The 17990-nt window shown below is 42.2% G+C and overlaps 1 protein-coding gene across 1 annotated transcript in view; it reads right to left on the bottom strand.

Annotated features, from left to right (window-relative positions):
• Positions 1–17990, bottom strand: part of CUBN (cubilin) — a 1111275-nt gene that overhangs the window by 169491 nt on the left and 923794 nt on the right. Inside the window, exon 58 of the mRNA XM_069211549.1 lies at positions 12192–12321. Within this exon, the coding sequence (XP_069067650.1) occupies positions 12192–12321 (130 nt within the window). The remainder of the gene's footprint in view (positions 1–12191; positions 12322–17990) is intronic.

Here is a 17990-nt window from a genome sequence, read left to right as displayed (position 1 = left end):
AGCATTAAAGAGTGCGATGAAGGGGGAGTCTTACATTAAAGCGAGCGTAGGAGAAGAGACGCCACCCGAAGGTACACCAGCTTACATTGTAATGGAGGAAAAGGGGGTAGCTCCGTGCCTTTGGCTAAAGCAATGGCACAAGCTGACAGAGAAACATGGGAGCGTAGCGTTCCCGATCCATGGGACATTCAATATAAGGATCCTAGAGAATTTGAGATTCGCGATGTACGACATGAAGGTACCTCCAAGGCCAGCACAGTTTGAGGCTCTAGCGATTTGGGAACTAATGGCTAGACAGCAACAGCAAAAGAAGTTCGAGACCAGGATAAGAAAAGTAGAAAAGACACTAGTGGACGCTAGGTGGGATAATACACAGAAAGTGTGGAGGACAGATATATTGCAGGGGATAAAATTGTTTCCCGCAATTGCTAAGGAAGAAGAGGCGACAGGCAAGAAAGCTACCTGTAAGACAAACAGGAGGTGTTCCAAAGATAGAGAAGACGAGTCAGAGGATGAGGAGTTCATCATGCAATTGATGAACGACCGTCCACCACCTTATGCAGAGAGTGAACGAGGTCCAAGTACCAGTTCTGTCCCTCCGGCACCGGTACAGAATAATGAAACTCCGAGTTCAGGAACGCCATCGGGATCTAAGGACCCGAGTTTACTGTTCACCCCGCAGATACCGCAGGTTAGGAGAATATATCCAGATGTGCCTATATTGAAAACAGCAGAAAACTATCAGCCGCAGGTCCCAAGGTACTACAGCAGTGACAACAGTACGGGAATGATTCTAGATCCAACCGTAATGGGAGTACAGAATGGTCGCAACTCAACATTGGCACAAGCTGAATCAACCCAGTTTTTGATGCCTCAAAAGCAGATGCAGGGGGGAAACGTACATGCTCAGATGACGGGGAGTCAGATGGGCATGCCGGCAATGATGACCCATAGTGTGGGAATGAACATGCCTCAGAACCTGGGGAATGGACAGAACCCAGATGCGATATCCCTACCCATTACTGTAGGTCCACCGGTACCTTTGTACAGTCAGCCTAACTCAGGTATGAGCGGTCAAGGATCAATGGTGCAGAGAGAGACGGTAAGGAGGTGCATAGAAAACACTCCAGAGACAACTCCGATAGCGGCTCTGCCAACTGGATCTGGGTCCTTGATGGAGTTTAGTCCCATATGTGCTCAGTCAACAGTAGTGAGGTCGAGTCCCCCACTGATGATACCGCTATCATCGAACACTGAAAAGTTGCCGCAACCATCAATGGCGGTCGATGTGAATGCTACACTGATGGGGTTGAATGCGCAACAGCTGACACAGTGGTTCAACAGTCTGAATTCCACACAAAGCTCAGCCAGTGGGAAGGGGGAAGACTATCTGAATAGGGTCAGGTTGAACATGGAAGCACAAGAATTGGTGGAAGGGACTATGGGGGTGAATAGGTTAGAGTCCTACTCGGCAGAAGAGCTGAGGTATCTATGTCCCAGGATTACGAGAGAAGTGAACAAGGTACATAGAAGGTTGCAAGAAATAGCTGACAAAAACAGGGTTGAGATAGACAAGACAAAACACTTGAGCAGGAGCTATAGATTGGATTTCGGGACCACAGACTTTGAACACATGAGGTCAGCAGGCATGAAAACGCACCTTAGAGAATTGCTGCAGAGTGCACAAGTGTGGATTCTTAGACAAATGGGAAAGCAGATGGGCAAAGAAAAAGGAAAAGAAGAAAGATAGTGTCCCAGAGCACAACGAGAAAAGACCACAGAGTAGTGATGCAATAACCATGTTACCAATGAGGGAGACAGCAGGGGGAAAATTAATACATGTGCCGTGGCACAGAAGCGACATTCAGTCTTTTACGGATGATTTTCCCAAACTGAGAGAGAAACCGATTGAATGGTATCAACAGACTGATAGGTTTGTGAAGCTTTCAAAATGTCTTTGGGAAGACCTGAACACCCTCTTTGAGATTGTGGTTCCGGCAGATTTGTGGGAAGACTGCAAAAGGGCTGTAGGTTGGCCGACAAGTGAACCAGAGAGAGACAGGGATACGGGTGCACCATCACCTATGGTGATGAGCTTGTACTATAAGGTGATTGAGCATTTGAAGACGAAGGTTGCCGCGAAAAATGTGGATTGGCAGAAGATTGATCGAACTGCCCAAGAGGCTAAAGAGTCGATTCATGGTTACTATGAGAGGTTGTTGAAGGCGTTCAAGAACTACAGTGGCACGGAAACAATAGAGGCGAAGGACATGCTTCATTTTGTGTTCAGATTTGTGGAAGGGCTGAGACCAGAGATAAGTCAGATGATAAAGACGCATTTGATTTGTTGGCAGTCGAAACCGATTGATGAGGTGTTGAATTATGCGAAATACTGTAGCGACGAAATTGAAGTGAAACAGAAAAGGTTGAAAGAGAAAGTGATGGTGATGCAACTTAAGGCAGCTCAGACAGGTCTGCAAGGGTTGCAAGGGTTCCAACAGCAGATACCGCAGCCGCAGCCGCAGGGAAATATGGTGTTTCAGCCACAGGCGAGAGGCAGAGGCAGAGGAGGTTTTGGGAGTAATGGTCCGGATTTGAATACTGTTGTGATTCCGAATGGTGTGCAGGCAATGAAAAAGGTGATGCCGTGTCACGTGTGCGGAATCGTCGGTCATTGGAAACGCGAGTGTCCGATGGTGGTGCAGGAAGGTGCAGGTGTTGGTCAGCAAAACAATGATGTCAATGCATTCCAGACAATGAGGGGACCGAAAATGAGAGGTCCAAACCCAAATTTTCAGACCATAAATCAGCTGCAGGGATTACAGCCCATGCAGCCGCAGCAGATGCAGATGCCCCGTATGCAGATGACGCAAATGCAGCCAATGCAACAGCAGTTTCCCATGGTACCTAATCAGCAAATGCAAATACCTTTGGCACCAGTGAGTCAGCAGCAAGTGATGGTTCCTCCACAGGTCTCAGGTCAGGTGATGAGTACAAATGGCACCGTACAACAGTTCCCATTACACAGTGAGAATGGAATAAACAATTTATGGGAGAGTGAAAGTTCAGATGAGGAGGGAAATTGTGTGCTTGCAGCATCCTTGGAAGTTGATCAAAAGGGTCCATATGTGGAGGGAAGAGTTATGGGTCATAGTGTTTCATTCTTGGTCGACACAGGAGCCACACGTTCAACTGCATTGAAGTACCAGATTTGCCACTCTCAGGAAGAACAGTTTAAGTAGTGGGAGTAGCAAACAGGCACCTGACAAACCCAATCACAGATCCAGTACCAGTCAGAATTGGTAACTATCAAGGGTTACATAATTTTGTGGTATGTGACTCAAGCCCGATAGCACTGTTAGGGAGAGACTTATTGTGCAAATTGGGATGTTCGATTATGTGTTCGAACGAGGGAATTAGAATTCAGACGAGCAGTGATGGGGAAGAAGAGGACAGTGTAGAAGGGGAGGAGATGGAAACTGTAGATGAAAAATATCCTCTGATTAACCTTTTTCCGATGATAACTGAAGAAGATATTCCAGCTGAATTACGAGAAACAGTCGGAAAGGAAGTGTGGCATATGACAGGAAAGGAGGTGGGATTGATGAAAGGAGTGGAACCAGTGAAAGTGACCGTAAAACCCAATGTAACCTTTCCCCAGACCCCACAATACCACATGGCACAAGACACCCTCATGAAAGTTGCCCAACTAATTGACGAGTTTGTAAAACAGGGAGTACTGAAAGAAGTGTTAAGCAGTCCATGTAATTCACCAATCATGGGACTAATAAAGCCGAGTGGAAAGGTTCGAATTGTGCAGGACTTGAGGAAAATAAATGACATTATAGTTAAATGCTGCCCTGTACTACCGAATCCAGCTGTGATAATGTTTCAAGTCCCTTGCGATGCCGAGTGGTTCTCAGTCATTGACTTGTCACAAGCATTCTTTTCGGTGCCTCTTCATGAGGACAGCCAATTTCTCTTTTGTTTCAAATTCTTAGACAGAGTTTACAGTTGGTGTCGAATTCCTCAAGGGTTTTCTGAGTCACCGTCAATTTTCAATCAGATTCTAAAGAAAGACTTGGAAGTGTTAGAATTGCCATTCGAGTCAACCCTAGTACAGTACATTGATGACTTACTGATTGCATCTAAGACAGAAAGTGGCTGCACGGCCGATACCATTGCTCTACTGAACCATTTGGGAAGGAATGGACACAAGGTGTCTCCTTCCAAGTTGCAGTTCTGTCAGAAGAAAGTAAAATACTTGGGTCATCAAATCGAGAAAGGGTCACGGAGAATAATGAAGGAAAGAATAACAAGTGTACTTCAAATGAGTCCACCAAAGACAAGGAGGGAGGTGAGGAAGTTTTTGGGAATGGTGAGCTACTGTCGCCAATGGATTCCCAACTTCTCAACTCTAGCAAAGCCTTTACTGAAACTGACCCAGAAGGATGCCTTGGATCAAATTGAGCTGAAAGGAGATGAGATGGATGCTTTTATTGAATTGAAAGAATGCATGTGCAGGGCTCCAGCTTTAGGTATGCCTGATTACACAAAGCCTTTCACATTGTTTTGTCATGAACGTGATGCATGTTCTTTGTCTGTCTTGACTCAAGCCCATGGTGGCATAAACAGACCAGTAGTGTATTTTTCAGCTACTTTGGATCCGGTCGCAGCAGCACTTCCAGGGTGTTTGCGCGCCGTAGCAGCAGTTGGTATCAGCCTCACTCAGAGTGAAGGAATAGTGATGGGACACCCATTAACAGTCATGGTCCCTCACTCAGTTGAGATACTTTTGACCCGCTCCCGAACGCAACACATGACTGGAGCAAGACTCACAAGGTATGAGACAATAATTCTGGGCTCACCGAATGTGCAGCTGAAAAGGTGCACTACATTGAATCCAGCAACCTTGCTTCCCGGTGAAAATGCTGAAATTGAGAACGCTGAAGACGTTGAGCACGACTGCCTTCAGGTGACTGAATTTTGCACAAAACCCCGACCTGATATTAAGGATTGTTTTTGTTGATGGTTCATGTCTAAGAGATGGGATGGGATGGGAATTTTGAAAGCAGGATATGCTGTATGTACTGTAACAGGTGTCTTGGAAGCGTCCTGGCTTCAAGGAGTCTACTCCGCACAAGTAGCAGAGCTTGTAGCCCTTACAAGAGCATGCCAATTGTCTACATTGATGAAAGTTACCATTTACACTGATAGTCAGTACGGGTTTGGAATTGTACACGACTTTGGGCAACTATGGTCACAGAGAGGTTTCCTGACCTCTTCAGGGTCCCCAGTGAAAAACGGGGAGAGAATAAGGGAATTGTTACACGCCATTCAGATGCCAGCCGAAATTGCAGTGGTAAAGTGTAGTGCTCATACAAAAGGACAGGACTATGTTTCTCTGGGAAATGCATATGCGGATCAAGTCGCAAGATTTTGTGCCTTGAACTGTATATTGCTCAGGGATGAATGGAATTTGATAAGTGAACCAGAACTTGAACCAGCTGAAGCATTTGCCTTGAAGGTCGTGGATACAATGGATGAACTAAAAGCATTACAGAATAGCGTCAGGGAGGATGAAAGAGATTCCTGGATTAAGTCACAATGTACAAGGAGACCAGATGAGTTATGGGTTTCAAATGAGGGGAAATTTGTTTTACCAAATAGTCTTTTATCGCAGCTAGCGCGGTTCTATCATGAGCAGGCTCACCTAGGGAGAGATGCCATGATAAGATTGTTCAAAACTGATTGGTTTAACCCCAGATTCCGTCAAGTTGCAGAAGCAGTTTGCCATCGATGTGTCATTTGCCAGCAGATGAACCCAGGGAAGGGAACGGTTGTGAACGTGAGCCACATTGGTAGGGCGGGTGGCCCGTTCAGCAGAATGCAGATGGACTTTATTGAGATGCCTGTGCATGGAGGTCTGAAGTATGTGTTGGTGATTGTGTGCATTTTTAGTCACTGGATTGAAGCATACCCCACACGTAGAAATGACAGCCTTACAGTTGCAAAACTATTGTTGAGGGAGTTGATACCACGTTTCGGATTCCCGATCTCTTTAGAATCAGATAGGGGAAGTCACTTCAATAACGAGGTGATAAAGTTACTTTGCGCAGCGCTGAACATTGAGCAAAAACTGCATTGTAGCTATCGCCCTGAAGCCTCAGGACTGGTGGAACAAATGAATGGTACACTGAAATCAAGAATGGTGAAAATATGTGCATCGACAAATTTGAAATGGCCTGACGCATTGCCTTTGGTGTTAATGTCAATGAGAAACACCCCTGACAGAAAGACTGGATTGTCCCCGCACGAAATTCTCATGGGCAGGGCTATGAGACTTCCTGCAGTTCCCGCAAACGCGCTTTTGAATATTACAGATGATATGGTGTTAGACTACTGCAAAGGTATGGCTGACGTGGTTCGCTCTTTCTCTCACCAGGTGGAAGCAACCACCTTGCCACCGATCCAAGGTCCAGGACACACACTGAAAGCAGGTGACTGGGTCGTGATAAAGAAGCACGTGAGGAAGTCGTGTCTGGAACCCCGTTGGAAAGGCCCTTTCCAAGTGATCCTGACGACCACTACCGCTGTGAAGTGTGCGGGAGTTCCCAACTGGATTCACGCCAGTCATACAAAGAAAGTGTTGTGTCCCACAGATGAGGAAGTTGAAGCGCTGAAACTGCCAGTACCCGATAACAAAGTGCCGAGCGCTGAGCAGAGCAAAACAGAACTGAAAGCGAACAGGCAGGAACAGGAGAGAGAAAAATATTCTCTGAGGACGAAACAACCGATTCACTTGGGGAAGACCAAGGAGAAACCTCAGACAGCGACGAAGCAGCTGAAGGTGACAAAGAGCCTGAAGCAGCTGAGGGTAACAAAGAGCCTGAAGCAGCTGAAGGTGACAAAGAGCCTGAAGCAGCTGAAAGTGATAAAGAGCCTGACGAAAGTAACGGTGACGAAGGGCTCGAAAGAGGTGAAGAAGCAGGAGAGCCTGATCAGAGGAGGGCTTTCCCAGAAGCAGACGGTACAGAAAAAGAAAAGGAAAACCTGATTGACTCCCCAGAAGGAGGGGACAAGGCAGAACAGAACGAAACTGTTCAAACTTCTTCAGAAGAGATCGCAGGTCCATCAAGTGGACACAGTGCAAAGAGAAGACCAAGTATATCACCAATAAAACAAAGAACTAGAGAAAAGTTGAACGAAAATGAAAGGCCAAGAGTGAAAGAGAAAAGAAAGGAAGTGTCTGTCGTGGTACCGACATCAAGGGAAGGAAAAGACTTGGCTAAAGAGGAAAGTACCAGTGAGGCAGAATTAAAGAGAGATGCAAAATTGAAAAGGAAAAGGATACCAAACAGGAGATATTCCGGTCCAGAATGGGCATATGTAGTCAATGACGATTGGACTGACAAATTTGTATCTCTAAGCCTCGAGAACGAAGAAGAAGAGATACCAATAGAAAAGAAAAGTTTTATGGACACTGTTGATTGATAAATGACATTGCTTGCTAAAATCTAACGTGATACAACCAGTTGAGACATTGCTAAACTGGATGAGACATTTGCTAACTTGATAAGACTTTGATAACCTGATTGACTCTTAAACCCGATTTGAGACAACGTTGCTAACTGAAAAAAAAAAAAAAAAAAAAACGAATTGAGACAAATGCTGCTAACCGATAAGTGACTGGGCTCCTGAAGAAAACTGTGTGAACATTGCGCTCGTTCAGCTTTGTAACTACTTGCTAAATCGTTTCTTTATAGGTGCTTCTAGCTCCCTGATTCTATACAGATCATGACTACACAAAACAGGAGAGTGAAATATTGTAAATATGCGTGTATAGGCTTGATAACTGCATGTGTACTAATAATAATAGTAATAGTGCTTGCAACACGTGGAAAGGGTGAGAATGAGAAAATTGATGCTTCTACTTTTGCTCCTGTTACTGTCACTGAACTAACCGCATTGAAAAGATTAGAATGAGATGAGAGACACTTGCATGATAAGAAGGAGCTTTCGTATAATGTTTTCTATCGCCTACTAACAGAATATGTTGAGACTATGGATGCGAAAGATTGTTATGTGTGTACACAGATACCGACATCGGTAACGGAAGGGGTGACTTATCACCACATGCCTCTTACATACGGGATTACATGTAGTTTAGTAACTTCTAGATTTTATGGTCAAACTAACATACAGTATTTTTATTCAAATTATGATGTTACCTTTGCATATGTTCCTATAATAACGCAGCTAAGCCAGATTGCTAAAGATTGGGATGCTAAAATAATGAGGGAATTTTTCGAGCCAATGCAACCTTTTGAAACAGCTCACACACATAGGGAAAACCTTACATGCTCACTCACTGCAGTAGAAATAAGCTTTTTAGATCGCACAGATGATAGAAGGGCACAAATGAATGCGAAATTAGAAAAAGAGCTAAGTAAGAGGACTTCAGCAGATAATTATGCTTTTGCCGCAATAAAAACACAAGGGAGAATAGCTTTAGATGCTTGGCATGTAGGGAAATTTTGTATATATCGTGGTGAATCTTATTATGATAACATTTTCGTGGGAGCGAGTGAATGTAAACATACGTTTATCTTTAAGGCCAAATGGACATTCATGCTGAACGGACTTGACCCTGTCATACCTGGTGTATATTACATTTGTGGGCATAATGCCTATTATCGTCTTCCAAAAGGATGGTGGGGGAGATGTTATTTGGATATAGTGTTCCCAAAGGTTTATCAACTGGATGACCTATCGGTGATTCCAAAGACGTCCGGATCTCATCGTATCCAGAAAAGAGAGACCGCAGCTGCTGTGGTAGGAGATATATTTGGAGCCATGATTCCTTCATTGGGAGTTGTGTTGAATTCCATCAAAATAAGAAAGTTGTCTACTATAGTGGATAACATGTTGACAAAGTTTTCAGGTGCTATAATCCTGATGGATGCTGAACTTGCAGCAGAAAGAGCTATGACTCTTCAAAACAGGCTTGCCCTAGACATTCTTTTAGCAAAGGATGGCGGCGTTTGCAAAATGCTTGGTGCGCGTCACTGTTGCACGTATATACCAGACAACAGTGTAAAGATTAAAACAAGGCTTGCTAATCTAACAAAAGAGAGTGCAGACTTGAAGGAATTGAAAGAACCAGGAGTTTGGGAGAAGGTTGGAAAGGGAATTGCTTCAGTGGGAAGTTGGCTTGGTGGCATTTGGAATGGAATATTACTAAAAATAATACAGGGAATACTAATAGTACTAATTTGCATCTTTGGGATTTGGGGAATAAAAAGGGGAATACTAATGATCATGGCAAGAGTTAAGAGAAGGAAGGAAGAGAAAATGATGAAAAGAATGGCAGAAGAATACAAAGCAAGAACAAGGGGAACTAAAAGGCAAAGAGAACTGACAGAATTTTAAATGGAATAAAATTTGTGGGAATAGTTTTGTGTGATGACAAGTAGTCATCAGAGGAGGGATTGATGACGCAGAAATGAAGGTTTTACATTTATTAGTGCATAAACGTAGTGCTGCAATAATCAAGTGTGACTTTAACCGAACTAATAAAGATTGTACGGGGACAAAATGTGCCCTCAGAGTAGTTCGCCAACATTTATAAGCGTGCTTTATATAACGTGATGTATTAGAATTGTACTAATCAGACATAACCGTAAACGTGTGCCATGATTTGCTTGTTTGAAATGTTTTAGCTTAGCATAACTTTAGTGGAGGCTTCGGCCTAGTGCCTTGTCTCACGGTTTAGATGCTCGTGTTTTTCAAATGTGCTAATAAACGTGTATTTCTGCTTGAAGCTGTACTTTTCCAGTAGGATCGGTTCACATGCTTATCTTAAGGTTTCGTGCCAGCCTGGCATCTTCTTCTTTGCTCCAAGGTCAATCTGCAGGTGCGGACAATGGAAGCTCTGAAAGTGAGTTAATTGGTAAAATATGTTGCAACTTACGTACCCGACTCCAAGGATAATGTATGCCTAGGTAGAAGCTTGAGAACTGTTGTTTTTGATTGGACAATTTGAAGCCAACCTATGAACCCTCCAATGGAAGACCCTACTGGATTTGAACTGTTGTTTATAAAAACCTGGTGCACAAGGAGAAAGCAGCCATTTGCCATTACTCGCCATTTTAGCCATTACCTATCAGCCATTAGACATTAGACATTGGACATTAGCCATTTGCAGGACATTGCAGCCATTATGGCCCATCTTGCTGACTTCGTCATTTTGCCATCTTCTACGATGCCAATTGATGTACGACGCCATTTTGAATGAGACTTTGATGCTTTCTCTAATCGAGAGAAAGAGACTTTAAATAATTCTCGCCTTAGAGACTTTAACTTTGATTTGTCCCTTTGCATGAAGTAGTCGTCCTTTTATCTTGCCGCTGTGAGGCAATTGCCCCGTCCACCCTACCCCTTTGCCCCGTCCCATGCTGATCGAGAACCGGTACCTGTGAGACGAAGACTTCCTTGAATGCTGATTGAATTTGGTAAATATGAAAGGAAAAATGTACAATTGCATTGTGTTTTCTTTTTAGGTAACCAACTGCTGATTTTTGATAAGAGCCCTAGTTAGGAGTTTTCCAAATTAATGTTGCTAAATTGTTTTGCATGAAGTCCCACATGCCGATGCTAATTTGAGGTTAGATGAGGAATCATTGTTGCACGATGCAATTTGAGACCTTGTTATGCTGACTAAATGTATGCAATTAGCTCATTACAGATTATAGTTTTAGTGATTTGCGTTGCTATTATCGAATGCATTGTTATTCAAATGCTGCATAGATTGCATCTTTTCCGCCGTTATGGACAGCTATTAATGTTCATTTACATATATCATTTGGTGTTGAGACACATTTACATTGTGCTAGCTTTGTTAATATAGGGAAATAAATTCATTAACTTTAAATAAACTGGTGTGGTTATTCATGACCGAAAGGTCATGGTTCGCCGAAATGTTTTCTGGATTAATTGTTAAGTGTTATGTTGATCAAGGCATTGCTTATGTTCGTTATTGATTATTGATTTAATTAAATTGATTGATCTCGGGTGAAGAGTGTCCCACTTGGTCAAAAGATTCATCGACCCAAGAGCGTCCAAATACAGGTAATTTATTAGGCAGGAACGCTCTATCATTAGCATGTTCCAAGTTGATCTCTTGCTGTGTTTTCGAGAGGTTGCTCCTTTTTTGTCACACGTGGGAAAAGGATATCAATACTTTGATGTGCACACAAGATATTGTTATACCTGATCATGCTGTTGTTAGTATCTAGTGCCAAATAAACGTTCTATGTAGATAATACCTAATGCTATTTCATTTAAGAACGGTGCAAGTTATTCTAAATGATGTTTGAGCTTTTACCATGGGATCAGATAATGGCCTACTTATCACAAGGAATTCTGAATACCTTTGGCGAGAATGTGATTACTGCATTAAATCCTGTATTTAACTTTGGCAATCATGAAAAAAGTGTCTGATGTTTTGCCTGCATTTTTCATTTCGAAGTGATTTAACCCATTCATATCAAACTTGACCTTTAAATATTTAACACTCAAACAGATGGCAAGGAATGACTTCTTAGGTACGTTTTAGGTAAAACATTTCATAAGCAATATTGAGATGCTGTTATCAGCTATTCTGTTCAATCAATCTTGCAAGAGGGACCATTTAAGCCCAAAGTTGAAAACGCATCTCGAAGAAAGATGATCGCCGGTTTGTTGTCGGTGATACTTGAAGGATTCTTGGGGAGAAATTGACCTGCAGGTGGTATCATAGGCAGAAATAAGTATCTTTGACACCAGTCCTCTAATGCCGGGTAACCTTTTAAGGCCCCAAAAGGCGCCCCTTTGAAATAACACAGATACTTCAATGTATTTCACCAGTGCGGTGATTTGCTTCGTCTATTGAGTTTTTTAAATTTACTTTGAATCTTTTTCCATTTCCTTGTGCGTTACTCAGATGCCCAACTACATTTTTGGTTCTCCATGATCATAGGCACAGTGAGAAGCAAGCAGTCTCTGTTTCTCAGCAAGAATAATAATTCCTCAGGCGCCCAGATTTTTCTGTACACTTTATCCTACCACACTATAGCTTTGAACCAAATCCTTTTCTATGTCATGCCTGAAGTACAACAGTGTTTAGAATAATATACAATTTAATAACATACTTGAGTTCCACTATTTTGTCGTTTTCCACTGTGATGTTGTAGGTGCAATTGATGTTGTTATGATAATCTGTGAAGGAGTAGGTAGGACTGCTTATTATACCAGATGATCCATTAAAAGTGCCTCCACATGCTGCAATAAAACAGAGAGGGGACAAGGATGCCATTAAACTGTCAATACTATCACAAATATACAGGAAAGTTGTCAATGACAAATTGTTAGGTGAAAAAAGCGAAAATATAAATGTGAAACTTATAAAATATGGACTTATTCATATAATTATGAACTTTATCACTCGCATTATTTTTGTAAGGCCAAACACATGCCCTGAAACACTGGCACATTTAGATGGTAAACATAGACTTATTTTCCCCGGTCTATTTAAGACAGATAAAATGTCTAAGTTAAACCTTATACTTTGACTACAGCTTTGCTTCCTATTTCTATCTCCACGTGTTTTACTATGTGTTTAATTACTACATTTGTTGTCCTCTACCAACAAAAATAATATTCAACATTGCTTCTAAGTCTTCCAAGTGCCAACATTTACTGTGACTCAGAGTTCCATGCATTGTCTTCAGTTCAGAAACAACTCTCAGCCAGATTTCACTAGCTAGACTTTCTTTCAGTGTACTCATCTTTAAATTAATGATGGTAACCTCACGCGGCTCTTGTTTCAAGAACAGCATTTTAACGGTGTATCGCTAGGTTGCCGTCAATGTGTATTTAGACTTCTAACCATAAAGTCTTTAAATCTGAACCCTATATCTCGGTTGAGGAATAACCAACGAGTGTACTGCATTCATATAAACTCAGTTAATCTGCGGCTTTATGCCTCCATCAAAGCGCCGTCTAATGCACCTTATTTTCTGAGAGTTGAAAGAGATCTCAACTCAGGGTGTAGGAATTGGAATCATTCCTACTCTGGGGTGTGTAACACAAACTTACAGGGCCAATTGGCCCACTCATCTACAAAATAGGACTGCTCTGACCACACAATGCGGATACCATGTACTCTGTGTGGCACTGGATGGCTATCCACTTTGGATCTCGAATGCCAAGGGGACCTATTAAAATGCCACATCAGGACCCTGCGGGTCCCTCGAGAACACACACAGGGCAAAACTCAAGCTAATCTTTGAGGTAGGGGGCTCCCCGTGGCAATTGTATCTAGCTGAGGCAATTAATAATTTGAAAATCTAAGTCACCAATCTACACTGCCATAATATACCTTTTTTAACTTGGAAAAGGACAGTTAATACCCAGGTTATGAAAATCTCTCTAGAAATGGACACAGAAAGTCTTCGCTGCAGCTCCATCTCTGAGGCACTAGATGCCTTCAACACAGAGAGGAAAGCACAGCCTGGGTTTCATGTCCTCACAGTCCAAACATATAGGAAAATCTCATACATGCAGCTCCTCACCCTACGAATTTCAACCCCTGCTGGGCAAGGCAGGGCGAGGCAACAACCTGCAGACTGTGTAACTATCATAGACAATCTTGGTTCCACTTAATGTGCTGTTGCCCCAAACTTGCCAGTGGCCACCACTGCCCGTTAGACCCTTATTCCTCGCCAATGGAATAAAAACCTTCAGACAAGTCTCAGACTTGTGTTTCTCCAAAAACATTCCATTGATGTTAGCAAGACTGGGGAAATTTGTTCAGCATTCCAGTTGTCACAGGTGAGCACAACTGGACTAGTCCCAATTTGAGCCACTTATTGTCTCCTTTTGAATCGCTCTCCTTCCCTTAGGGTCCAAAGTCTTAATTTGCTCACTAGTTCCCCAGACCCCCTGCCTTGGCTCGTTTTGAAAAATGGGTGCATCCCCTATGCCCCAAAGAACACATTAAGACAACTTGGCCCCTGTCGTCCGTCAAGACGTGCCATTAGTACCCTGCACTTTTTTTCCTTTTTTTTTTTTTTTTTTCTTCTTTGAGCACTTTTTTTTTTTTTTATAAAGACAGTCTGGACATCGTTGTACATCATTGACTTAATGGCACGTTGCGCGTGCTTTAAGAATTTTAATAAGATAGATTTCCAATATTGTTTTAACATTCTTACTTTTGTACCCAGGAAATAGTGTTTGCTGTTTCATGTAATTATTTTAAGTAATTGCTCATGAATAAACTCACTCACAAAATGGCCAGATGGGTAATCCTTACAGCATTGTAATCCAGTTGCCCTTACTCCGATTGTGCATACTTATAGGTTTAATTGATTGCTACCATTTACTTTATTGTGTCTTTTTGTCATAATCAATATATCTTTTTATGAATAGTTATAGTCGCCATGGGTGCATCAACAAACGTACCTCAACAATAGGTCCAACAGGTTTATGCGCAACTAGATTTGTTTGTTTACTAAGTGACTGTTATGCACTCTTTGGCTGACACTGTGTTTTCTTGAAATTGCCACAAAATAGCCTATGTGAGTTTCATGTTAATATTCCATATGTGTCTTGGCTCATGATGACATTTTATACACTCGAATTATCAATGGCATTTTATTTGAACACCTTCTTTATGAAAGCACTGAGATAATCCTTATCATTTATTAATGTAAAAGGAAGAACATTTTTCTCAAACGAGTGTAAGTACAAGCCTATAAGGGTGCAGCGCCACTTTTGATGCACCCCTTAGCGCCCCTCCTAAGGCCATCATATGTGCACCGTATCTGAGATACGGTGCACTATGGCAGTAGTTAGGTAAACTAGCGTCAACATTTTGGACGCTAGTTCGGAGCTTTTCAGGACTAGGCATCATTCCTAAATCAAATACTTGAAGAGCTTTCATCTTCAGCTATATCTTCTTCTGTCAAACAATTAAATGATACATTGTGTTGGACTTGGCCCTTTCTGCAAGGTCAACCCTAAATGTTTTGTCTTCACTAGGCCTTGGTGGAGTTCTGCTACGTGGAACTCTATGAAGTGACCCAAAAACTCTGCTTCTTTTCTGCCGCTCGAGTAGATTTTCTACTGGAGCGGCAGCTTCCTCAATGCAAATAGAAGGTTGCCACCCACGTTGAGAAATCTCACTGGGAGGTGGTCTGGAGTAAGATTTTCCTCACTCACAGTCGCCAACTTAATGTTGGCGAGTGTGAATGAGGAAAAAACTCTGCTCTGCTATGCCTAAGCAGAGCGCAGAGAGAGAAAAACTCCATAAACTCCATGACCGAAGTGCACCGCCCACACAAAGCCTTCATTCCTCCTATTTTTGCTGAATTTGTTTTTGTTGGCCTTAGGACTCTGTGCACTTTACCACTGCTAATCAGTGTTAAGGTTCGTGTGCTCTCTCCTCTAAACATGGTAACATTGGATCATACCCAAATGGTATATTTTATTTACTTATAAGTCCCTAGTAAAATTATACTATTTGTGTCCAGGGCCTGTAAATTAAATGCTACTTTTGGGTCTGCAGCACTGAATGTGTCACCCACTTAAGTAACCCTTTAAATATGTCTCAGGCCTAACATTGCAACCTCTGTGTACATCTTTAAACTGCCATCTCAAACAGGGAAAGTAAACCTTTTGCCAGGCATCAACCTTCTTTTTAATACATATGTCACCCCTAGGGGATTTAAAACGTATGGCATGTACTTTTGAGTGTTACATGTTCTGGTAGTGAAAAAAGTTTTATTTTCACAATTGTAAGGCCTACCTCTTCCATAGGATAACACTGGAGTTACTTTATGACACTTATCAGTGTAATTTCCAAATGGGAATAGGTATTTAGTTCATGTTTGGTGTCACTAAAATTACAATTCAAAATCCTATCTCATGGTGGTCAGATTTAAAATTGCAGTTCTGAAAACGCCACTTTTAGAAAGTTGGCAATTTCCTGCCTTAGCTATTTGGGCCCATATTTATACTTTTTTTTGCACTGCATTTGCATCATTTTTTGATGCAAAAGCGGTGCAAACGTACACAATATAATTGTATTTTGTAAGTCTGCGTCACTTTTGCGTCAAAAAATGACAGAAATGTGGCGCAAAAAAAGTATAAATATGGGCGTTGGTGTCTCCAGCCTGTCTCTAGGTCACATACCTGGGAGTAGCTGGCAGGTGGGTTTTGCGTATTTCTACTAGACAGCACATACAATGGAGGACTTAGATGTGACTGGATGGACCCTCACTGGCCGAATGAGAGGGAGGAGCTGGGCGCAACCCCATTACATTTGAAAAAGCTGTATCCTGTCTCCACACAAAGGGCCACATACCCGTGTGTGTCCCATGTTGCATTCTTGTAAAACCAAAATAATCTATTTTGCTTTCACATCAAAACCTGCCACTCTCTCAAAACAAGTCCACTTCACTTCAGTCACCTTCAACACAATATTCCATGCAAGAAACTAGGGTGTACACTTTGAGTCCAAAATGAGCATGGAAAAGGTAATAACTATAGGAAATCTATAATTTCTGTGTGCTTTTACGCTAATTGTCAACCTTTTTCTATGTCCTATCTTTTCTGGCACTAGGACTCTTTATGCTGGGACACTGCTGTCCAAAGCAACAGAATATGTGCTTTGCCCCTAATTGGTGTGTTCATTTTGCAGTAAGGCCATTGTAAGTTGGCATTGAAATTGCAACAGTGGTGTTGAACTTAAATGTTGTATGTGTGCTGCAGTATTTGCTTACACCACTAACATATTTGGTTTATGATGGCACAATTCTGTTCTAACAGGGTAACTGTCACTTGGCCTCTAACACTCACAGGACAAGGTGCTTAATATTTAACAATATGGCACATTACACATTTGCCTAGATTAGATTAGATTTTAATAAAATGTCTTTTCTGTATTTAATAGTGGAATATTGCTATGGACATGATGGAATATATTTTTCCTTTAGTTTCTTGTAAAGATCAGTGCTCACCCAATAGGCATCTTGGTGCTAGAAACAACAAACTGTCAAGAAGAACTAGAAAGGACAAAGAGAAACTGAAGAAAGACCAAACTTTAGCAGAAAAGCAAAGGGGCTTAACTACAAGCCCTGTGTGCCACCAGTGCGCCACGTTTTGTGATGCACCGGCAGCGCACAATGCAAGCCCATATCTACAAGGCCATGCAAAGCCACTTTGTGTGCCTTTTCATGGCCTTGTATATACGGTGTAAGGTTACAAGCGCAATTAGCTGCGTTGCCTTACACTGTGTGAGGGAGGCGTTCCATGGGCACTGCAGTGGGTTTCCCACGCAACACCCATGGGTTTTGACGCATTCTCAGATTTACAAACATCTGTATTCCTCAGAATATGTCAATATCTTACACCTCCCCAGGGAAGGTGCAACGAGGATAAACATCTTTATTTCTCATTGTTTTTTCCCCTTTCTATGTATGCTGCAATCTGCAGCACACAAAGAAAGAGGAGAAAGCCTCCATGGATTGTTGTTGTGCAGAAAGGTGTCCCTTCCAGCACAGAAAACAAGCCTGTCTGTGACGCAGGCATCCTTGCCAGATGGTGCAAGGATGTCTGCATCGATGCTAGGCAGCCCATTGTGCACTAGCCCAAGGGGAGAGGACAGAAATGCAGCATATCTTGTGGATACAGCATATTCCTGCCCTTTTCCTGTGGCACAAGGCAGCACTGGCCTGCACTACACGGCTTGTCAATAAACCCCAAAGATTTTAAACATTTGATAAATGAGAAATGGGCCATGATCACTTCATCTCCAGAGGCTGGAGAACAGTGAGAGACCACTCACCGGCCTTATATATTTTGAACTGAGGAGTGACAAAAAATATAATTTGTGAGCATATATTTTCCAGTGATTTGTAAAGCTTCAATCAAGAAGTAATTGAAGATGC

This window comes from Pleurodeles waltl, chromosome 10, assembly GCF_031143425.1.
Source record: "Pleurodeles waltl isolate 20211129_DDA chromosome 10, aPleWal1.hap1.20221129, whole genome shotgun sequence".
NCBI lineage: Eukaryota > Metazoa > Chordata > Amphibia > Caudata > Salamandridae > Pleurodeles > Pleurodeles waltl.
Note: the sequence above shows the minus strand (reverse complement) of the source record. Positions and strands in the feature narration are given on the sequence as shown.